Source organism: Parasteatoda tepidariorum, chromosome 8 (assembly GCF_982258835.1).
Source record: "Parasteatoda tepidariorum strain Cologne lab strain chromosome 8, Ptep-v5.0, whole genome shotgun sequence".
Classification (NCBI taxonomy): Eukaryota; Metazoa; Arthropoda; class Arachnida; order Araneae; family Theridiidae; genus Parasteatoda; species Parasteatoda tepidariorum.
The window spans coordinates 88,290,835-88,316,780 of NC_141762.1; the positions used below are offsets into that span (position 1 = coordinate 88,290,835).

The 25,946-nt window shown below is 28.9% G+C and overlaps 1 protein-coding gene across 1 annotated transcript; it reads right to left on the bottom strand.

Moving 5' to 3' along the window:
- Nucleotides 1–5,185: 5,185 nt before the first annotated feature.
- Nucleotides 5,186–25,746, bottom strand: LOC107452456 (uncharacterized). The gene is made up of 3 exons (XM_087149653.1): nt 21,555–25,746; nt 13,211–13,336; nt 5,186–7,815 (listed from the first exon to the last, which is right to left on the bottom strand). The coding sequence occupies exons 1-3, from the start codon at nt 22,379–22,381 to the stop codon at nt 6,858–6,860; spliced, it is 1,911 nt and encodes a 636-aa protein (XP_087005779.1). The 5' UTR covers nt 22,382–25,746; the 3' UTR covers nt 5,186–6,857.
- Between the last annotated feature and the right edge of the window lie 200 nt (nt 25,747–25,946).

A 25,946-nucleotide genomic window follows, 5' to 3' on the forward strand; every position in this document is an offset into this window, starting at 1 on the left:
GTTTTGATAATGCGTTAAAATTACGATGCAAAATACCGATGAATAATTTATCAGTTCAAGTTCAGAAATGTAATACCAAAATTCCACAACCGAATCTTGAACACGAGATAGTTAATAAAATGTAATACAGTAAAACCTCGCTACAACAAAATTTTTGGGATCAAATAAATATATTGTTATAGAGGCATATATTGTTAAATCGAGAGCCTACATACTTGGGTGACACAACAAGATTTTTTAAATTTCAATGTTATATATGTATTAACTATAAATGTATATATTAATTTGTAGATAGGTCAATTATGGTTAAATATTATAATTAATTGAAATAAAATAAGATCACAAACATACCCGAAAATCGTTTTTCTTGAAAACAATCCGATATTTTTGTTTGTTTATTCATTCATCTGACTGTAAAGACCTGTTTACACGATCCAATTTCTTGAATCCGAGAAATTGGACGGATTTTTCTGTCCAAGAAATTGGATGATTCGTCGACACTTTCCAAGTTCTTGAATGTCACTGATTTGTTGAAAGAAAAACTTGCACATGCGCATTGTTCATATTCAACATTATAAAAACTATAACATTTAGATAGATGTTTTAATAAATTATAATCTTTTAGTTGCTTTCTCTTCCTTCTCTATTTTTTTAAAGAATATTCTGCACTAAAATGGTCTTGATTTCGTCTAGTCTCTCTTTTTTTTGTATTATTTCCTCCTAATTTTCTGAGGTTCTGATGTTCTTGATACAGATTTTTTTTTCAACGTTTATCATATATTAATTTATAAATTAATCTAACTTTTAGCCAAAATAAAACATTTGTGTATTTTATATATTGTCAGTGGTCTTGATAATAACAGTGTTATTCTAATTTTTAATGCATACAGCATTGATAATCATTTTTGTATTTCACTGATTCTTGAGTCATACATAAAAAATTACATTTGAATTCATTTGAACAAATGATTATTTTGGAAAATTTCGATCTTAAAAGTGCACATACAAAGTGAAATAAGTAGTTTCTTTTCGTAATCTAATTTTATAAAAATAAATGACAAAAGATAGGCAAGATAAATCCATATTTTACAGTACACTTATTACTACTGTAGATTCTAATTATTCTTTTATAAAAAAAAAGAAACAAATTGTTATTAATATTAATTCATTTTCTATAAAATTCCAAAATTCAGCTTATTTAAGCTTTTGGGTTATTCGGTTATTTTCTGTATATAAATGCAGCTGTAATAAAGTTATGTTACACAAACAATGATATAATACAATAATATAATTTACAACTATAATTTTAACATTAAATTCATGGTTATCGGCTTATATTGAAAATCTAATACATTTATCAATAGTGAGAAGATATGCTTCAACTGCTAATGTGAAAAATTAGTTTTACATTTACAATTTACATCATATCACTTGTCCAATGGTGTACTACTTGCTGATATACATACTATATATAAATATACATTATGTAATTACTGATATTAGCTATAATATGGAATTAATATTGCTATCAGATATAAATAACAAACCACTATATCTGTAAGTGAATAAACATGGGTTAATAGTATTTACCAGGTTTTTCCTATGGTTTATACTGGTAAAAACCCAACTTTGCATAATTTTGCTTTTAAATTATGAAACGTGTTTTGCTTAATCTAATAACGTAAAGTAACCGGCAAAGACAAAATATGATAATAAATAAAAGAAATTTAATTATTTTAGTTTTTTTTAATTATGTTGATATGTCTTTTAGTTTTGTGCATGATTTCGTAGTGTTGTTCAATGCTGATTTAGTGATAGTTTTTTCTTTCACACCTTACAGAAAACAGTTATTTAGCTAGTAAATAAATAAAAGAGATCAGAAAAACTCCAACGTAAACTAAAAAATAACAAGCCAAAAAAAAATTTTTTTTTTTATTTCCAATGGCAGACATGAAAGACAAATTTGTAGCTGAGAACAATACAAAGAAAGAACAAAAAACGGAAACAAAAGCTACAAAAAGAAAGAGTCTATAGATCTTTAATAATGTATCTCGCCCGCCAATAACGTTCCCACAAGGGCACAGAAGGAAGTGCAGGGTAGCGTCTCAGATAGTTAGCGTCCATTTCTTCTTGCAGGTTACATAATGGACAAAAGGGGCTTGAAAAGAATTTGATTCTGTACAGGTGTTTTGATAAACAGTCATGGTCAGTGGGGCTTCTATCTGTATTTTCTACTTGACAATGACTTATAAGCCTATATTGAGCACACAAGTCAGCAAATGTATATAATTTCAATAAAATAAATCATGGCCAGTGGCAAGGCGAAAAAGGTCCACAGATTTTTCTCTTGGCCATAACGGAATATTTTTAATTCCTTCTAGCCAGCCCTTATCCTTATCTTTATTTGCTTCTTGGAGTTTTGCCTCAAATGTTGTTGGAAGAGAGATTTTTATTAGCCTTTTTACGGTGTAGAAAGGAACGGGCTTACGAGATATTTGTAGAATCTTGGCAGTTTTTTGGCTAAGAAATTTGCAGTTTCGTTACCTTGAAGTCCACAGTGCGCTGGTACCCATTGCATATCGACATTTTTGTTGTTTTGGTCAAGCCTGTGAAGGGCTTGACGACATTGTAAAATGTCGGCAGATGCGGGGGCTTCGGAGGAAGCAATAACTTGGAGTGCGGTTTTGGAGTCAGAAAGGATGACTACGTTATTGAATTTCTCAAGGTGATTCTGAAGTTGTGATAGAGCAACGCTTATTGCCGATACTTCTGCATCGAAGGCTGTGCTAGACGAACCGATCGGGGTGTAAAATGAAAAAAGGTTGCAGGAAACTCCGGCTCCAGCATTAGTGCCATTAGCCAATCTTGAACGGTCTGTGAATATATGTAGCCATTCGTGCTCTGGGTACAGTAAGTGCAAAGAATCGAAGGCGATAGATTTTAAGACTTGGTCATTTGTGTCTCCCTTGGAAACATCTTAACATACGTTTAAACCCAGAGAGTATCTCTCTTTTTCGATAGAGCACTATGATCTAATAAGGTCTTCTGTCTTCCAATTTTAAATTGGTTCATAATATACTCATATACCGTAAATAAAATATGGTTTATAATATACTCATATTAGCTAAATCAACTTAGATTATAATCAATTTATTTAATTAAAGAAAAAGTTCACTTATAAAATAAAGAAAAGGTCACTTATTGTATAATAATGGTCATAACTTTTTGTTATAATAATGAATGTTAAAAGCAGATTATATTGATAAAATGTTAATAGTTAAAAAATTGCTTAGATTGATATAAGAGGTGATTTAAAGAGGAAAAAAGTATTTCCTTTCTATTTAATTTATTCATCTACATGTTAAACTATGAATAAGATGACATTAATCAATAAAACATTTTTGACAAGCGAACATTCAAGAAAAATCATATAACTCACAATAACTCAATATCTCATTATCAATAACTCAATATCTCATTGAAATTTTGAGAATTTGTTGTTTATCCGAGTCAAGACGACCTTTAACTCACGAAGGTCGATTTCGACATGAAAGCAATTTTAATTTGACGATTCAAAAAGCTCCTGTTTATTCCAATAGTACTCCAACTCAGGGGTCTATAAATCTTAGGTGCCGATTTGTTCCAAAAAATTTTTGCTGGCCCCCAATAAATAAAGCAAACCTGCAACAGCCCATTGTGGGTCAAAAGAGCCATAGAGGTTAAGGTTCCTCAATCTTGTGCTTCGTGTAACTTGTCCCTACTTCAGTAAAAGTAAGCTTGTTTTTTCATTTCTTTTCAAGTGAAAATTTAATTACTTTCAGAGAAAAAGATTTTCTAAAACATGACATTTGATCGAGGCTTTTTTTATTTTTATCAACTTAAGTAAGCTTGCAGCTCTGTTTTTCAATAGGTTAGTTTAAATTTATTGCACTCTTCTAGTAATAATCAAAGATAAAAAGCAAGAAGGGTCGGTAATGTCTATCCCTCTGTAAGAAAAAGAATGAATCAAATACACCATATTTGATTCAAGTATGCCAAATCACATCATACATTTTAGTTTGTAAAATTTAAAGTACTTAAAATATGTACAACATAACTTCCTCCGGGTCATGAATTTCATGGACATTATTTAGCCCTGCTAATTTTGGAGATAAGGAAGAAGAAGACAACATAGCATGACTACTTTATTTATTTTTCATTATTATTAAATTAAAATAAATATTTGTCTTTACATAATTTTATAAAAGCAAAATAGCTGTTATACACTCCACAAAACCTTATACACGCTAGAACATAATTCAATTTATGGTACAATCAATTGCAGTCAACTCAACAAAAATTCTCAATACTTCTTTAAAATTTGTTATGTAAAAGAAGAAAAAAAAGGAATAGCAGTTAAAGATATAAATTTTTTTATCAAAAGTTTATAAAAAATTTAAGACTTCGATCTTTTTAGGTTAATATAAGAAAATAAATTTTATTGATAAAGTTGGGATTCTGCCAAATGAAGCTTTATCATTTAAGGTTGCATAACCAAACAAATTTGGGAAACACTAATCTAGATTTTATCCACTCTTTACTTGAAATATCTCTTCCTATATGATTTCAAGAATTTCCTTCCTTTGCACACACCAAACAGTTTGATTTTAAAACAATTTTACAAGCTCAAATATCAGGTTTTTTTAGAAAAACAAGAATTATAATAACAAGCATATATAATAACAATAACAAATAAGTATAACAACAAATTTAAAAATTATGCATAAGAGTGGACATTATGAAACACACTGCCTTTCAACAATATAAACAAAGTAGTCAGAATCTATATGACTTTTTTATAAAAACTTTTTTGACATATAATAAGTAACAGGTCAGCATGATTAAAATCAGTTGATTTTTTTTTAAAATTTTGGCTAAAATTAAAATTTTTTATAAAAAAAAATTTGACACGATATAATTAATAAAGATACTGTTTAGGATGTGATGTTTTTTAAATATCTGATTCATTCAAAATGAATGTTTTTTAAATATCTGATTCATTCAAAATGAAAGTTTTATACAAAGAAATAATGTAAGTAAAAATTATTATTTTCCAAAAAGGGAAAAAAAAAATATATATATACTATATATATATATATATATATATATATATATATATATATATATATATATATATATATATATATATATATATATATATACCGTATATTCCGGCGCATAACGCGCACGATTAATTTCTAATAACTTTTTTTAAATTTTAAGATATACTCTTCGTATAACGCGCACGAAAATTTGGATTGTACATGTGCAATATCTCGTCTAGTATCTATAGAAAACCGGAAAGCCTTTTAGTGTGGGACATGTTTAAGTCCCACCTTACAGATAATACAAAAAAAAAATTTTTGAAAGAATGTAACACCGATATGGCAGTTATTCCGGGCGGATTAACACCATTAGTTCAGCTATTGGACGTCTGCTTAAACAAACCATTTAAAGACAATTTTAAAAAAACTGTGGAACACTTGGATGTTGGAGGGCGAGAAAACCTTTACGAAAGGAGCACATATGCGTCATACAAGTTTGGAAACAATGTGCGAATGGATATTAAAAACATGGAATGAAATTAAGCCTGAGATGGTTAGAAAATCATTCAAAAAATGCAGCAATTCAAACAATCTGGACGGATCAGAAGATGACTGTTTATTTATGGATGAGGGTAACACAGATGATGAAGACCAAACAGATTGTGATGACGTGCCTGAAGAAATAACAGAAGGCGGATATAATGAACTATTTATGTAATAACGAAAATCAATAAAGTATATAGGTAAAGGTATGTTATTTCTTGGATGAACTGGATGGAAGGACTGTGTAGATGAGGATTTTGCCATCCTAAAAGTAAAGAACTGGAAAACAATTGCTGGGAGAAGGGCAGAATGGGAAAAGCTTCTGAGGAAGGCCCAGGCCCACAAAGGGCTGTCGTGCCAATGCTGATGATGATGTTATTTCTTTAAAATAAAAGTATTTTTCTATACTTGTATTTTTTTAATCTAAAATTTTTTATATTCGGCGTATACCGCGCACCCGTAAACTCCAATGTTTTTTTTTGTATTAAAAGTGCGCGTTATACGCCGGAATATACGGTATATATATATATATATAGTAAGTATCTTTTAAGCACTCAAATATTTTTAGGCACTATATACTTTAACAAAATGCAAAATAATTTTCAAAGACTTTATATGATCATGATAAAATAACTAGTTTCTGACAAAGAACTCTTTTCTTGATCATATTAGTCATGGAGAGATTTTTCGATTCGATATCAGAGGGTGAAAAATGAAGCATGAAATAGAGAATATCTTGCAAAATGCAGCAGTTGCACATCAGAGTGGAATAATCTCACTGAAGTAATTTTAGAAATCAGAAGTTATTTTAGAAAAAACAAGCATGTCAAATAAACAAATCTCTTCCCAATTTTAAAGCTAACTAAATTTTTTTACATGAAATTAATTACAAACTTAAACAAAATACATTATTCTCTATTTGAAATAGTTCTATCATTCATAATTGGTCAATTTGAATTCACTAAAAACTAGGGGTCATTTTTATTGAATCTGAGTTTTATTCATTTATCCGGTTTTCATAATACTAACACAAGTGGCATTTATGCAATAAAACAATGACACTGACTAAGATTAAAATCGTTTGCGAAAAATCCTGAACCTTCGATAAGATTTTGAAGTCAATGGAAGTAACCTCGAAGAACGACCATTTTACTGTGGACCGGAGAGTGGTCGCACCCGATAGGTTTCACTGTACAAAGGCTAAATTCTGCTCGCCAAAGTGACTCAAGTTCAAGAGGGAGAGTTTTTAGTATGGACACGATTATGTTTCGTTAAATAATTTTTGTGAGAAAAACTCTTATTGCACACACTGCAATAATAAGGTTTTTCTCCGGTATGCACACGACTGTGTTTTGTCAGATAATTTCTTTGAGAAAAACTCTTATTGCATATACTACAAGTATAAGGCTTTTCACCAGTATGTATATGGATGTGTTTAGTTAAATCACCTTTTAGGGTAAAACTTTTATGGCATGTACTACAGGAAAAAGGTTTTTCTCCCGTATGAATAAGATAGTGTGTATTTAAATGACTATTTCGAGAAAATCTCTTATCACATATACTACAGGAAAAAGGTTTTTCTCCAGAATGAACAAAATAGTGCTCATCTAAATTACGTTTTTGAAAAAAACTCTTATTACATATACTACAAGAATAGGGTTTATTTCCTGTATGAACAATAAAATGTGTATTGACATGACATTTTTGTGAGAATTTCTTATTACATACACTACAGGAAAAAGGTTTTTTTCCTGTATGAACAAGGTGGTGTGAATCTAGATGACCTTTTTGAGAGAAACTCTTATCACATACATCACAAGAATAAGGTTTTTCCCCAGCATGGACACGAATGTGAGTACTTAAATGACATTTTTGAGAGAATTTCTTATTGCATACACTACAAGAATAAGATTTTTCTCCAGTATGAATGAGAAAATGTGTATTTAAATTACACTTTTGAGAGAAACTCTTAGAACAGACGCTACAAGAATATGGTTTTTCCGCAGTATGTACAAGATTGTGCTTATCTAAATTATATTTTTGAGAGAAACTCTTTTTACAGATATTACAAGAATAAGGTCTTTCTTTTGTATCAACAGGAGGCGTCTTGCTTATGGAAATTTCCTGCAAAATACTATCGCTGAACATTGTTACTAGCTTCTTTTTAAAACCAGGAGTAAGTTTGTGTCAGTTCCCTTCAGTGAAAGAAACCTATGATAAAAATAAGGGAATTTAATAGAAAATGTTGGAACAATTTGAACATTTCATTTTTTAAATATGAAAGTATTAAACTCTTTATATATTGAATAAATTTAAACTATAAGTATGTGACAAGAGTTGCATTAAGATGTTAGAAGAAACTAAGCATTAAAAGTACTTTAGTGTCCCTCTAAATTATACATTAATTTTTATAAAATACATCTAAAAAATAAGCAAAGAAATAAAATGGAAGTAATAAAAATGTAATTACTGAAATTGAACAAAAATTAAAACAAAATAAATGAAAAAAATATGCAGAGAAGTAAAACACAAATTTTTCCAACAAGATTAATTTTCTCTAGTATTATAACCATTTAAAATCATCACTTTAAAGTCATATTGAGTGTAAAGTCATAAAAGGTCAAGTGTGTTTCTTAAGGATTTCCTGTAATATTTGTTTTTAAAATCTTTGTATAAAAATAAATAAGAGGAAAAAGCTGCATGTTTAAGGGTCAGAAAACTGGCTCATTTGCCCAGTGCAAGATGGACTAACCTGCAGGTAATATATATTTATATTTATTAGCCTTCTTTAACCACTAAACCTGGCACATTCATGAACCATGACCTTGGTCTTTAATACAAAATATGTCCACTAACACTAATTTATGTTCGACACAATCATATTCATTTTATAGTATAACCTTAAAATTATTCATGTCTGTAGTTTTAGAAATTCATCTATTCCACCAGTTTCTAAATAATCAAGCTGAAATAACTGTTTTGACATGATATATTTTGCTTTAGGGCAGAATTTAAAATCTATGAAACCTTGGTTAAGTGGGCATCTTTGGGGCAAAGAAATATGTTCGCTGAAGGAGTGGCCATTTAGGCAAAAAAAGACGTAGAAATCCAGAAATCTAATGCTGTAAACTATTTTAACTAAATATATATGATACTTAAATAAATATAAAATAAAGAATTATATTGATATTTTAAAAAGTTTATAGATTCATTATAAATAAAATTTAAACATACTGTACAAAAAGTAATATATGTGCATTACTCTTAAACTAAATTTGCTTTCAACAAATGAGTAAATGCAATAACATATTTTTATTATTTGGGTGTATAGGCTGAGCATTTTATGGAAGTATAATAGACATTGCAAATAGAAAATGAAAATTTTCTTACAAATATCACAATAGTAATTTGAATGCATATTATTAATTTAAACATCAATGAAGATAAGTTTACTAGTAAATAAAAGAAAATTACTTTTCACAAATATATTGAAGGCAGTTTTTACTTCAAAAACAAAACACCTATAAATTTTTACACAGCTTAACCGAAAACTGACTTGAAAACAGTTTATAAAATTTTATTATAAACAGTTGATTTAAATTTAATATTAAAAAGATGCATGAGTGAATAAAGTTGGTCATCGGCAGCCTTAAACATAACGTTTCTAGGAAAGCATGTTTTCCATTTCTTAATTGTTATAGCTCAACAAATTCAATTACTAACAACTCTGGTAAAAGTTCTCTTACCATTAGATTAATCATGGGAGGTTTTTGCTCTGTGTAATATAAAACATGTTAGTTTCATAAATAAAGTTTCTCATGACAGCAAAAATGCCTTTTTTTTTTTTTTTGTTGCATGATTTGAAAGTTCCTTTTTCTTTAGGATTTTTAAAATTACTAGGATGCGGAAGGATCTGAAAATTATGACAGTAGGGAACCGATTATTCGGAACGGTTGGGACCATCGCTATTCCGGATAACGGATTTTTCCGGTTTTCTGAATCGCTACAAAAAGCCGTTTTTTTATTGTTAAACCCAACTAAAAAAAATTAAATTTTGGAAATAATCTTAAAAGTAAGAAAAAACGATGAAGTAATACACTAATGATTATTTCCAAAATGATGGTAAGGTAAACATCTTTAAAAAAAGAAAGAAAAATCGTAAAATCTTACGAGGGAAAAAAATTTATTTTTTTTAAAAAATGGCGAGAAAATTTATCGAATTTTGTTCCGGTTTTTTGATTTTCCCGTTTTCAGATTTCCGGATAACGGGTTTTGTACTGTACTAGGAATCATTATATTAAGGACGACAAAATCACTATATTAATCTTCTGTTCAGCATTAGAAATTAAATATCTATAATCAACATTGAACAGCTGACCCATTTCTGCATTTAAGACTATCAATGTTCAACTCTGCAACCTTGTAATTTTGAATCTAATCCAGAAGACAAGGGAACTTCTGGATCAAGCATTGGGACAAACTTGCCTTTATGAGGGACTTTTTGATGAAACTAACCGGCATTTCCATTAACATAAAGAGGAAAAACCAGAAAAACCATCATAGTTAACTCGATGGCAAGGTGATTTTAATGCATGATCTGCATATCATTGAGATGCGAATACTGTTACGCCATCACTATGGTACAAGCTAGGTACAACCAGTCATCGTTGGATTGGAACCTAGGTTAACTCATTAGTAGACAAATGCTCTATTCCCTAAGCACAGATGTTTTAAGAAATTAAAAACATTTAAATTGAATCAAGAGCAACATTTTAGATATAATTGGCAATAGGCAAACATTTAATTGACTTTCTGATAAGTAAAATAAAAAAATTTGAATAAATTTTGCATTTTATTTTATGTTTACACAAGTGCATTCCTTTACTATCACAAATAAAGGTGCTAAGACCAATATTTTTTATCAATGAACAAATAAAAAATCAACAAGAATGCAATTAAGAACAATTTTAATTAAGGATCAAGATCAAATGAAAATTATGGTTAAGAAAGCAGCACTTTAAAAACTTTCTTATATATATATATATATATATATATATATATATATATATATATATATATATATATATATATATATATATATATATATATATATATATATATATATATATATATATATATATATTGGAAATTGGGATTTTTTACAATCAAGGTTTAAGAAACCAAAGTTCTAAAATTATATTTAAAAAAAAAAAAACTTTAATAAAAACTATTAAAATTATATTAAGATAAAAACAAAGAGATAACTTCTTTAAAATTATTGAAATTGAATTCAGCTAGAATAAAGCATGCAAAACATACATACCCAAGATAAATGACTTTGGATTTCAAGACTCAGGTTAAAAAGTTCACAAATGAAAAACTATAATCAGCTAAAAACAAACAGTAATTAGCAAAATAAAAATGCAAATATACAAAATATGAAGGATGTAAGTAAATAAAAAACATGTACAGGGAAAATTTGTAAATAAAATAGTTACATTATGAATGTGTCTCGAAAGACTTATCTAACTTTTATGATAACAGACACCTTTCACAAAATAATTCTTCATTTGAACCCCTATAGTTCAAATATTTAGATACTTGTATTTTAATGCTAATTTAAGTTTAAAAAATTGGAGAGTCTAATTTTGATTTGGTAGAGAGAATATTACCATAAAAATAAATATTATCTAGGTAGCTGACATACTCGACTTTATAAACAAAATCCGGAATGCAAGTTATAAAATTGAACAAATAAAAATGTAATAAAGCAAGCAAAATTCAAAAGTTATACTTTGAACAAAGAGTCAGCTAACTGAATGGAAAGAGTGAAGTTGTCTTATATATTCCATTTTTATATTTTTTCGTTATATTCATTTCATTTTTATATTTTTTCGCTATATTCATTTCGGTTTTATATTTTTTAGAATGTTATTTTTCTTGGAATTTAGTGTTTTAGCAGCACTTTACTGTTCAGTTGAAATAAAACACTATTAACCTTCATTGTAATCTCAATAAATATGATTCAAAATAAATTTATATAAATGCATTATTTATGTAAGTAAAAGTTTCAAGGCTAGCAAAGAAAATACATTTTCACTGAAAAATATTTTATAACTGCAATTGCTTATTTCGTAGTACTTCGTCCACAAGCATTTAATTGCATGAGTTGGAAAAATGGGAAAGTACCAGAATTTCTTCAATTTTTAAAATAGTAAATTATACAGTTTACAAAAAAAAAACAAAAGATCAACTCAAATGATGTAACACATAGTTACTCTCATTAGATGTTATTTTTAAAAAAAATTGCAAATTTAAAAACATTTTGGCAGTTGTGGTTGGCATTAACAGGTACCAAGGCAGATATATCATCTTACAAAATACGATACTTCTTACAAAATCGTAAGAAATCGTCGTAATAAATTTAAAAAAAAGATACCTAATTCTCTCTTAACTCAATGATTTTTTTTTTTTTTAGCACAAACAAAATAGACTTCCCTAAAAATATTAAATATAACAAAAACAATTATTGAGCTTGCTTCCAAACAGTTAACAAAAAAGTACTGATTAAAATTTGAAATTGGTTGTAGTCTGAGTTCAAACAAGAATTAAATATGTTGTTACATGTAATAATTGTTACATCATAATAATCACACTTAAAACTGGAGGAGAAATTTTTCATAACTAACATGTGAAGAATTGACACACAAAAAACATTATTTACTCTTACATCTAAAACACAATAGTAATACAATGAATAATTTGTGAAAATAATTAAATGGAAGAATTTGTGGCATAACTACCACAATAAATATTAAATACTAACTCACTAGTCTATATAACATATGCTAACTAAATTTTATTGCAAGGTACCTTTTGATAAATGAAGGTTGGCATATTTGATTAATGAATCCCCTTCAATGGTGACCTGAAGACGTGATATGAACTCTACAACACCGATGGATGGTCCACATTAAACAGTTGATTTGCTAAAAATATAGTGCCTACTTCATATGATTTTTTTTTTTTTTGAGCTCCATATTTTATGCAAATCAACAGTTAAATGTGGATCATTTATCAGTTTTGACAAGATCATATCACGTCTAGGTCAGCATTGAAGGGATTTAATTATTAACTATGTCAACCTTCATCTATCAAGAAGTACCTTTTGATAGATGAGGGTTGACATAGTCGATTACAACATCCCCATCAAAGGTGACCTGCGGCGTGATACGAGCTTGCCCATATTGATGAATGGGCCACATTAAACAGTTGATGTGCGTAAAATATAGTGCTAGAAAAAAAATTTCCGGTGAAGTAAATGAAAGTCTCCTGGTCAATAAAGAAAATTGAAGGAAAAAAATGAGCAGAATGATATTAAAAAAAAAATTAAGAAAATAATGAGCAAATATGATATTTAAAAAAATCAGCATAAATCAACTAGCGGTAATTCGTTTATCGAATTCTATCACAGATAAAATTCTGGAAGTGAAGTAATGTGGCATAACTACCACTATAAATATTAAATACTACTTCACTAGTATATACGACACGTTAACTTGATTCTATCTTGAAGTACCTACCTATTGATAGATGAAGGTTGACAGTCAATAATTAGATCCGCTATTGGTAACCTGCGGATGTGATATGAACTTGTCAACATTGATGGAAGGTCCACATTAAATAGTTGATTTGCATAAAATATAGGGCTGGAAAAAAAAATCAGATGAAGTAAATAAGTTACCAGTCAATAAACAAAATTGAAGACAAAAAATAATGAGCAAAATGTAATAAATAAAACAAAAATGATATTAAAAAAAAGAGAAAAAAATATCATAAATCAACTAGTGGTATTCCTTCATCGAATTCTATCACAGATAAAATTCTGGAAGTGAAGTAATGTTGAGTAACTACCACTCTAATTATTAAATACCAACTCACTAGTATATACAGTGTTCCCCAACTCCCGGTCGTGGATCAAATGGTACCGGCCTGCCCATTTCATTGAAACTGAATTTAAATTCCTCGGTTTATACCCCAAATTAAAAATATTTGTCTTCCATTACAATTCTATTTATTTAAAAAAAAAGAGGCCTCCGAAGGCAGCGCCATAAATTTTTTAATGTTCTAAAAAGTAAAAAAAACAAACACCGCAACTATTTTCTCTTTCAATTAGTTTTAATTTTAAACAAATCAAACATCATAACTGTAAATATCATAAATAAAACATGAAAGCGCGGCGCAAAATTTACATTGGAACTAATGAAGAATTTGGTCTTCTCTCTCGATCGTGACCTCATTGATTTAGCGTTCTAGTAAGTTAAAATGTTATTATATCTATTTTTTGGTGTAACCAGGGGTCTATCTAGGTTTTTCTGAGAGGTACCTATTTTGTGAAAATTTAGACATAATTTGTGAAAAATTAAAAATTATATTAAAAAATCAACACAAAAATATGGATTTATCGTTTCTTAAGGGATACAAAAATGAAATTTTAAGAAAAAGTATTTTGTGAAGCTACCGTTTTTCCTAAAATTGAATTTGTGAAACTACCGTTTTTCCTAAAGTTGAATTTGTGAAGGTACCGCTAAACAGTAGTAAATTCGGCCTGGACAGACCCCTGGTAACTGTATTTTATTTTGAAGGCACGTTTAAATACAATTAAAATTACTAAATCAAAATAATCTAAAATAGAAACAATCAACGTCCCTCCCTTCCCCAGTGGGCCGCAATAAAATTATCGAACGTTGACAGGTCTGCAGTGATAAAAAGGTTAGGGAACACTGGTATATAAGACATGCTAACTTAATTCTACCCTTTCCGAGGGTTCGATACAGGCGAGTCATAGCTCTGCTTAAACTTCAGAATAGTGAGCAACCCCAGCACAAGCGGTAACAGGTAGAAACAATCAACGTCCCTCCCTTCCCCAGTGGGCCGCAATAAAATTATCGAACGTTGACAGGTCTGCAGTGATAAAAAGGTTAGGGAACACTGGTATATAAGACATGCTAACTTAATTCTACCCTTTCCGAGGGTTCGATCCAGGCGAGTCATAGCTCTGCTTAAACTTCAGAATAGTGAGCATCCCCAGCACAAGCGGTAACAGGTCGGCAGGGTCACTATACTAACAGAGGAATACTAATTATGTAAATAATTTGTAAATAACTTTGTAAATAATTTCTATTACTTTTATTATTATTATCGTCATTTAGTATATAATATTCAATTTATTCTGACCACTATTTGCTATTTTACTTAACCTATCTACTAAATATTGTGCTTGTCATTATGTGCTTTAAAAATTTACATAGTTTCTTACTTGACAATGGAGTTTGGTAAAAATATACTTGAGGGTGCCCCTTGGCGACTTATGTTTGGCGCCATTCCTGTTTGCGTGGAACACCGTAGTAACAGGAATGCGGCCGAAACATAATATTTCAATAAAACATTGTAAAATTTCAACAAAGCATCGGCTAAAACTTTATAAAATTCCAATTAACCCATTATAAGCAAAACTAATAAACCCAATTAAGTGCATTTTGCATCAAAACAAAAATTAATGGAGTAAGCACAGAAAGAAAAGGAAAAGAACTCCCACAAACAGGACATTTATATCTATTACTATTTAAACCTTCATTCACACACCAGTCAATCACTGCTTTTTTTCCATTGTTATTCAAATCGTACAGAAACTTAAGATTTATCTTATTTACTGCAGTCATTTTTAGGACCAGAAGCAAAATTAACCGTATCCAATGTAGAACTAACGGACCTCTGAAATTACATAAACCATTGAACATTTAAAAATAACACTAGAATCTCAATCAATCAGAATCACGATTGGGTTTCAACATCACCCAGCGTGGCGATCAAAACTTCGCGAGAATCAAGGGGCACCCTCAAATATAGTCTACCCATGGAGTTTTCTCCTATTTTTCTCTACACATATTAATACTTGTTTCCAATTTATGACTAATTAATTCAAGACTATATAGTTTCGATGAATTGGCTGGTGGCGCACGCCGAGATGTTACCCATTCCCAACTTAATTCCACCTTGAGAAACCTTTTGAAAGATGAAGGTTGACATAGTCAATAATTAAATCCTCACAAATTCGCTGGCAGAACCAATGCAGAAATACGACCCTCTGGGAAATTAAAAACTGTGAGTGGTAAAAAATTTCAAAGACCAGTGAACAATCTAACCAAACAGTTCAATTTTTTGCATTTTTAAGAAAAACATACTATAAAATACTGATAAAAGTCTATTTTAATGACAGATCGATAAAATTCTTTTATCACTTATTTAAAAGATGCAAAATTTTAATAATACAATTAGTGAGTTGTATTATTTAAGTACGATTAGCTTTATAAATAGTTAGAAAAATTACTAGCCAAAATTACAAATCAAAATTTAAGCATATCTACAATATTCATTCATATTTTTCTTTTTATAATTTAAAAAAGTAGTACTTTGAAAGTCCCTTCCAGCTCTCCGACAAAAGTAATTTTTACTGAAGTCAAACATAAACAAAAACGAAACCGGAAACCATTTCCTCATTCTACGGTTACCAAATTCTTAAAGAGAATTTATTAAAACGTCGTAACATCATGACGTCACAGTTTCAAAAGCAATGAGTGCAATAAAATCACGCATTTGAATTCAGAGATGCGAACGAGACTATGATTGGTGCGTTTCTCGCTGCTGAATATATTCTACCAATAAGGTTCTTGTTCGCATGCATCTCCGAATTCGCAGACGCGTATGATTCAAACAGTTGGTCTAAAAAATTAATCTCCGGTTTTGGATACGTTGCAATTCTCATCTATACCTAATATGGGAAACGCAGGACAGAGCAGGGTATACTAAAGTTTATTACATTTTTTTTTTTTTTTTTGGGGGGGGGGGTGCTCAAGATGTGTTAAGTTCAAAATTAAATGAGTCAAAAATTAATAGAACTAGACCAACACTTTTTAACTCATCAGGGAAGCTATATTTGTCACTAAACAACGCAGTTTTCTCTGAAGTAATTTTTAACTCCAGTATAGAAACAGATGATTTTTTTGTAAAGTGCACATGAATGTTGAAACTACAACTCTAGTTAGTACATACATAAAATACATTTCATTGCCTATAGTTTAGTGAAGTTAAACGTTCGTTTACTTATATTCTTTGATTGATGCTACTTTTGTAACCACCACCTAGGTAGGACATCTGGTTCATGTTTCCAAGATGGGTTGGAATCGGAAGTACCCTATTTAGTCTATATTTAAAAAGAAGCAGTGCATTTATTGAGTACCTAATATTTATGTAGTTGTATCTTGTATGAGGTTAAATATCGTCAAGAAGTAAATTCCGAAGTACATATTTACATAAGTTAATGTCATGGGCGTCGTTGGGCGGGTGAGACGATGGATATAAGTACTCCTCGATAATTAAAAATCTCTCCTTTAGATACCGAGAAGTTTTATTAATTCCATTTGTAATACATTTCAGTCGACACTGTCCATCGCTATAGAAATCAACTTGAGAACTTCCGTAACATTTATTATTGCTTTAGAAACACCTTGCAGGTCACTGGAATCAAGAGAAATTATTACCCAAATCATTTGTTTAGTGTAACGTTCTTTAAATGATTGGATAATTCAAAGATTGAAGTTTGCAGGAGAAAAAATCCACTTGCAATTCTTACAATTTAAGCTCTTTTTATTAATATAATTATCCTTCTCATGATATATATATATATACATAATGAGAGCATTTCTGTTGAATCTTGTTATTTTTTGTTCATTTACTATCTTTTTGAACTACTATTTACTATTTTAGGTTTTGAACATTTTTCGTGTATGGATAGAATAAGAAAAATCCCCGACATTGGTTAAAAAAATATTATTCTTACCCGAGATTAATACACTGACATTCTCATGGAGATGATTTCTCTGTAAATTGTATCCTTAGTGAAGGGTCAGCTAGAGCTCTTATAACACTGAAACTTAGTTATTCGTTATATAGTAAGTAAATTATAAAATATATAAATCGTATTTCGTGTTATAATTTGTTTTTAATTTAAATCCCTAAAAACTTTCCTTAATTGAAGTATTTACTTTACTCAAAAAAAATTACATTTTCCAAATTTAATTTTATGAAAATTATTACAGCAATACAGTTTATAAAAATTATTATTGTTAGAAAAAATGGAGTTTTGTAACGTGATAAAAAAGCAATCACTCCTCCCAATTTCCTTGATAAAATAATATTTTTTTAAAAAAAAATTATCTGTTTTGCATTCAAGTTTAAATTAAAATCATTGTTTGAAGTATTTAATTTTATGCAGAAATACACATATAAAGAATTTAGTGCCTAGAGCACAGATGTTTTAGACAAAAATTACTCTAATCCCTGCTAACATTTCTGTCTAAATACTTAAACAGGCAAACCTTTATTGATCAATATACTGTCCTATTACACCCATTGGAAAATATGCTCATCGCCTTAATATTCTTCGCCAATAAAGTAGGGGTCTTGCTAAAGAAGGTGAATCATTTAAGGATATGGATGGTGTTTTCTACACTAGGAAACGCTGCAAGCTCCATACCGCTTATACTTCCGGGTTACTGTTTCCGGTGCATTTAAGGCCATTTGGCTCATAACGTGATCATTGTGTTTTGTGATTCTTGCAAACGTTGTATTTGATTACTTATTACTTGTGTTTACAATGCTAAAAGGGCTAACACTAACGTAAGATGGTGCACAGCTTGCAACAAGAACAAACAGTAATAAACAAATGGTAAGTGGCCAAATCAGGACTGCCAAAAAAGCGAGTTATTCAAAATCTAGCAAACCATGTCACCTTTTTTAACACTATATCTAGAAATAACTAAAGCTCTAGTGCGACGTAAATGAACAACAACAACAATAAATAACTAAAACAAATTTTCACTTCAAACTCACCAGAATTACTTAATAACATTAATATTCAATGAAATATGGCAGATTTGAAAACAAAATTATCCGTTTGAAAACATCACCTCACAGAATAAGCTGTAGTAAGCAGTTGTAAATTTTTTAACCGGAACTGGAGCAGGTATTGAGCTCGAGATTGTTATTGTTTACATTTATATTGAAAACACCATCCATTGGGAACCGATGTCATTGATTAGATACTGACAACTAAGTTTCATAACTCTTGACAAGGGAATAAAATTATTCTAAACAGAATATCGAGGAAATTCTAAGAAACCACAATTTTGATTACTCAACTGTTTGACTGCATTCTTGATTTAGAAATCATAACAATTACGAATGAATCGCATTCGATGAACCTCTGTTTATGCACACGGAACGAATTTAATATTTAAATAGTTTTTCAAAATAAAATATTGAAAAAAGAATAATAAACTGCAAGACTGACATCAGGGAAACAATTCTTTATTCTAGAATTTAGTTATTTTGAAAGTTGATAAGAAATACATATGCATTATTTACAAACACATATCTTTTTCGTATTTTCTCTAATTTATTGCTATCGAAAAACACAAAATTTTTTTGATTTTCCAATATTTACTCATTGTTATTCCATATAACAAAATAATTTCATAAAAACTACCGAAATATTAAATGGTTTTTGGAAGGATACAAATTTAGTTACAGATTTCAAAAATCATTACCATTTAAAAAAAAGGGGGAGGGTCGACTCTTGCAAACCCTGTTACTTCAGAAAAAAAAAGCTATGATAAATAAAAAAGTGACGTGAAACTCGGTTGAAAATACTTAAACAATTAAAACATCAAAAGACGATTGAAAGTTATACAGCATAATATTATAGGTAAAATAGGCAATTAGGGACAGATAAAATAAAAGCATAAAACATGTTTACATGTAGCTTAATCAACTGATATTTTATTTACTCAGAAATTTAAAAAAAAGTTTAGCTTTGCCTGTAACCCAAATATGTACCTTTATTTGGCAGTGCAATTGACAATTTTCTCACCACAAAAGATATGTTTGGATAAATTGAATGCAACACAGGGAAGTAAAAGCGAGTCAAATAAACATTTGAGAAGTTCATGCAAGCAGGCTTCCAAAGAGGAAGTTAAAACTATTCAATAATTTGTATAACAACATAGTCTATAATAGGGATGTAACGAATAGTGATTTGGTTGAATATCGAATATTCGATGACTGATTAGTAATATTTTTTTTAAAAAATCATAATAAATTTTTTAATTTTTTCTATATAAATAAATTAGTCATTACTGGAAATTAGCTTTATCATTGGTATGAACTGAAGGGAAAAAACCTATAATAGTTATCCATGAGAAATATTAAAGATAAATAAAGAACTGTCTAACAGCTATATTTATATATTTTTAAAAAAAAAACTGAAGTTGTAGAGTTGAAAAAAAAAGAGAGAAATAGAAAAAACTCCTCTTGATTCTTGAAGCAAAACTTCAATGCTGAAAGAATTTTTCGAAAAAAAAAGTAACCATAAAACGTTGAAAGAACTTTAGCCTATCAGAAACGCTTTTAAAAACGTCGCGTTACAGAGAATTAAAGATTCGTAGTAGAGCGATTATGTAATAGAGAATTTCGCTATTACATAATCGCCCATAAAAACAAAAGATTACATACAAAAAAGAAAGAAAAAAAAAAAGTCGATCCTAATTCTCTAACAAAACATTCTCAATGGCCACCTCATAATAAAAACGTCGATAAAAACACAGCCTTTTAAAAAAGAAAAAGCTAGAGAAAAACTGAAACAAAAATCGTTTTTAATTTTTAAATGAAAAATTGAAAGCCAAAAATCTCAATTTAACCTTTTCACCTCGCTTTTCAAAAATGCTGTCATAATAAAAACACTGATAAAAAAAGTTAATGAAAAAAAAGGAGAAATATAGAAAAAAAATTGTTCATAGTTTTCATTGTTACTGGTTATCTGTCATATCGTACAGGAAAAAAGCAACAATAAAAGAATAAAATCTATTCGAAACGCTTCATTAAAATGTCATACTAATATATAAATAAAAAAGCAAAAACAAAAAACGTTTTTCATTTTCAAATCAAAAAGTATTTAAAAAAAAAAAAAATTTACTTGCCTGAAAATAATTTTTAAAAAAAATCAGAAATTACAAAACTTGAAGGTAAGTATAAGTTTCAATTCTTCAAATTTCAATTTGCTATGTGTCTTTCAGAACAGAAATTTGCAAGTTTTAGAGCTTAATAAATATGTATAAAAACTATCTCTAATAATGTATAGTAAAAAATATGACTTTTAGAATAATAAATCTGCTCACATTACAAACAAGTTTTGTCAAAAAATGCTTTAAAAAAAAAAAAAACATAATCTGGAATATTTGGCCTAACATTCGATAAAAAAGGCCAAATAACAAATATTCGTTACATCTCTAGTCTGTAATTTATCCGCTTCCCTGCCACGATTGCATAGCTCAAATGGTTATGTGATTCTTGGCAAGATAAATGAAGATCTCAAATTTTTAACCTTAACTGTTATCTTCATTCAATATGTACTAAATGGACTGATTAAAACCTTTTCTAGGAGAAAGAAATTTTTGCAAACATTCAGATACTTATTTTTTATAGTTTCAATGAAATAACTTGTGAGAAATTCATGAAAAACTTGTTATTAATTCTAATTATGTTTGCTTACAAACATGAATCAGCTAGATTTATAAAAACTTACTTGTTTTTCTCAGAAAAACATTTAAGCAGCGCTCATAAACTGTAACAAGATTTTTCCTCAGCATGGATCAAATTGGGCTTTGACAAAAAATGTTTTAGAGCGAAACTTTTATTACACATTATACAACTTTTCTTTAGTATGGCCTTTAGATTCTGCCTTGTTAAACAATTTTTGTTCAGTAATTTTATTGCACATACCAAAATTATAGCTTTTATTGCATATGTTACATAGGTTTTTCTTTAGTATGGATAAGATTGTGTCTCGTTAAATAACTTTTTATTGCAAAACTCTTATTACATGTACTACAAGAAAAAGGTTTTTCTTCAGTATGGGTAAGATTGTGCCTCGTTAAATAATGTTTCTGAGAAAAGCTCTTATTACATATACTACAAGAAAAAGATTTGTCTCCAATATGAACAAGTTGATGCATTCTAAAATCAGGTTTTCTTGCAAAGCTCTTATTGCATATGCTACAAGAATAAGGCTTTTCACCTGTATGAACAATGTGATGTCTAGTTAATTCGGTTTTCCTTGAGAACTTCTTATTACACATACTACAAGAATATTGTCTTTCACCAGTATGAATCAAGTAGTGTTCATCTAAATGATCTTTTCTAAAAAAACTTTTACAACATATACTACAAGAATACGGTCTATTTCCAGTATGAACAAGGTTATGTGTATCCAGATGATATTTTCGAGAGTAACTCTTATTACAAATACTACAGGAATAAGGTTTTTCTCCAGTATGAACAAGGTAGTGTCTATCTAAATGGCATTTTCGAGTGAAACTCCTGTTACATATACTACAAGAAAAAGGCTTTTTCCCAGCATGAACAAGGTAGTGTGTATCCAAATGATTTTTCTGAGAAAAATCTTTATGGCAAATACTACAAGAATATGGTTTTTCTCCGCTATGAACACGGTGATGTATAGTTAAATGACATTTATGAGAAAAACTCTTATTACATATACTACAAGAATAAGGTTTTCCACTAGTACCAACATGAGTCTTGCTTACAGAAAATTCATGCAACATATTTCCTTCTATCATGTTATTAGCTTCTCTTTCAACCTAGAATAAAGTTGTGTAGAAAACTCCTTTTCAGAGAAAGAAACCTATGATAAAAATATTTTAAGTGAAGCTAATATAAAAATACAGTTAAGATACAGTAGAACCCCTCTTATCTGATAGCCACGGAAGTAGAATTATGTTGGAAAATCAAAATTGTCAGAAAATCAGAGGAACTCTTTTTAAATAAAATTTGAGAGCATATAAACATAAAACTATGAGTAAAATTTATCAAAATAATTAACAACTAAAAAAAAAGGTCAAATAAAAACCCTCACTTGTGTTTTACTATTCTATTTTAAACAATTATAAATTATCATGAAAAAGAATAACAGATAATATTTTTTCTACTGTTTAAAGGAGATGTCCGCCCAGCAAGTATTTTAACTAAAAGACTGACTATTTTCAATCACTCAAATGCAAGAATATCATATTTATTTACAGATATCAGTTGATTACACTATTTTATTTTGAAATGAAATGTGCTTCAATCAGCTGTTCACACAATATTACTTTGAAATAAAATGTATTTCTGTAGGTGCCTACTTGTAACTGATTGATCACATGATGGATGATAAATTTTCAACAGGCAGATAAAGTGACGAAAGCACAGAAGTTTAAACATGTCTTTTGGCACATTTTAGCAAATAAATTTTTGAATCATCGTCATAGAAGTAATTGAATTGAAATAAAATAAATATAGGGCTTAATGAAATCAAGGGCTAAAAATGAATCAACAATGGAGTAACATCAGTTGTAACAATGATGTATGTCCAGATGCTTTTGAAGGAAGCATCAGAAAACTGAAAGATAGGTTGATCAGGCGTCAGATAATAGAGGTTCAACTGTATTGTACATTTTAAAACTGGGAGAGATATTGCAAAAAGATTTACAGCATAAAATATAAACATAGTATGCAATTAGGGATAGATTAAAAAAAATTTTAAAAAGAAACCATTAAAACTGATTTTCAAAAAAATAACATTTTTCTGGAAAAGCATTATTTTGGATACATTTAACAATACAGCCCAAATTTAGTTTGTCATGTCTTTAAAATTTAGATAATTCAAAGCATGAAAATAAGGGAAATTTTTAGAGTATTTTCTGAGAAGAAGTTTCTAAATGTGTTTAGTAAAAATATTTCGCTGACAGCCATAAAATACACAATTAAACATAAAAATTTTAATATTACATCTTTAAGCTTTAAAATATTGTAAAAATCACTGCAACATAAAATTAGAGCAAAAGTATGAGATCATTGGCAAATTAAGAACCATGGAGGATTCTTGGATTCTATATGTTAAATATATTTTAGTGCCTCTTGCCTTATATAAGTTTTTTATCAAATAAATTTTCTAATATAAAACATAAACAGAAATCACTTTACATAACATAAAATCTAAAACTATTTTTGAAAAAAATTTTGCAAAAACTTATAACATTTAGTGATTGCAAAACCATTTAATTTGAGCAAACCACTTAATTTGCAGATACAGCCACTATGGCACAGTTTGTACGATCGGACACATTCTGCACCCCAGGTTAGACTCATATTTAATAAGGAGCTTAGAAAAAATGCTTGTTATATTTTATTTGCTGATTTCAAGGCAAAAACAAGAGAAAAAAAAGGATGCTATTCGTTCTTAAAAAAGGCAACCATTATAAGAAAAGGGTAATGTTTTTCACAAATATTTTCCGAGCTTTTAAGATATATACCCCCAAAAAAAAAGTTCTTAATTTTATTATTTAAAAAAAAATGTGTTTTAAAAGAGAACTCATTTAAATTAAAAATGAATCCCCATTTAAATTTGCACATTCTGTAAATAAGTTTTAAAATTAGCATAATTCCAGAATTTTGAAAATATTGTGCATCACAATAAAAATATTGGGATTTTAAATACAATGTAGAACTAATTGGAAAAAAAATTGTAATAGCTGCCAAAAAAGCAACTGGAAAGTAATATGAAGAAAAAAAATCACTAATTGATGTGAAATTATCGTGAAATCATAACATATTGAATATGTCAAAAAAAGAAAACGCAAATTTGGAATTCGCTCATCGTAACAACATTACGTTAAAAATATTAAAATTTGAAAAACTATAGGAAAAAGAACAACAAAATTATAAATAAACAATTAATAAATAACAAAAAAATAATAAATAACATCATTATAACATTACAAGTAACATAGCAACAACATTACGTTAAAAATATTAAAATTTGAAAAACTATAGGAAAAAGAACAAAAAAATTATAAATAAACAATTAATAAATAACAAAAAAATAATAAATAACATCAAAAGTTGCAAATTTATGACGGAATCTTCACAAACCAAATGCCTCAAAAAAGTGATAGCTCAAGCTTGTCATAATAACATATGTGCATGTCATAATAACATATTTAAAATATTGGAGCTTGGGCTATTAGTTATGGCCAAAAAATGATGGGAATACTATCAAATTTATTTTTCTTAATTCCTTCCTAAATTTATTTTTCTGAAAAAAGCCTTTATTACATATAATAAAAATACAAGATTTTTCCAGCAAGAACAAAGTAGTATAATATCTAAATAGTATTTTTGAGAGTAACTTGGGAGATTTCCATATGGTAATCAGTGGCGGAATAAATGCCAAGTCTCGGCAACCCCCGGGTAGCGGTCCGGGAGAAACTGAAAAAAAATCTCAGAAAGGGAACCAACTACAAAGGTATAACTCGCAGCCACCTCCGGGCAAACATCTACATGTTTTTATTTTTTTTTAAATCTAAAAGTTTTGCCTCCTTGGCGATTGTAGTTTGTGCAACAGATCACGACATGGAAAGATCCCTAGTAACTTTTATGACATATATTACATGAAAAAGATTTTTCATTTGAGTATGAACAGAACTGAGCTAATTAAAATTTGTAACAGTAACCTTTTTTACGGCCTTTACAGTAACCTTTTTATAGGTATAAAAACTTTTTTCGTTGTTAAATAAACTGTAATAAGAGTTACTTTAAGTTTAGTTAATTGCATCTCACACCAACTTTAAGGGTAATTTATTTTATGGCATGGTTGATAGTTAGATTTTATAAGTAAATGCTTAGTCATGATAGCCAAAGCCAATAGTTGATTATTACACAATTTTTTAAGTTTTGAATTGCATGTAATAAAAAAAAGCGTCTTAACAAATATAATTTACTATAATACTCGCCGACATATATTATCATGAAATGAACGTAGCCTATTACTTTGTTGGAAGATATGTTAAAATGGCCACATAAAACATTAATATTGTCCTAATTTTAATGTATTGGTAAAAATCTAATTATTTGAATTAAACCAAAACCAACAAAAACATTTACCACGTACAATTCGTATAGAAAAACAGAATAGGACAGCCCCACTTTTATAAAGCGTAGGATCTTCACAAATAGATTTTACGCAACTTTTAATTTTAAAGTACAATCACAAAATTTAAAATATTAATTTATCACATTCACAATCAAAATAAAACTAAAACACAACGCATGAGTTGTTGGCTTATTTTTGTAACAAGAAAGACG

Bases quoted from the DNA above. Each gene is read 5' to 3' on its own strand.
- LOC107452456 (XM_087149653.1), bottom strand. From the start codon at position 22,381: ATGATAGAAGGAAATATGTTGCATGAATTTTCTGTAAGCAAGACTCAT. The intron at 13,337-21,554 runs GTAACATATGCA...TTTTTTTTCCAG, and splicing joins CATACTAAAGAAAAACCTAT to CCCTATATTTTATGCAAATC. The intron at 7,816-13,210 runs GTAGGTACTTCA...TGAAGGGAACTG, and splicing joins CAACCTTCATCTATCAATAG to ACACAAACTTACTCCTGGTT.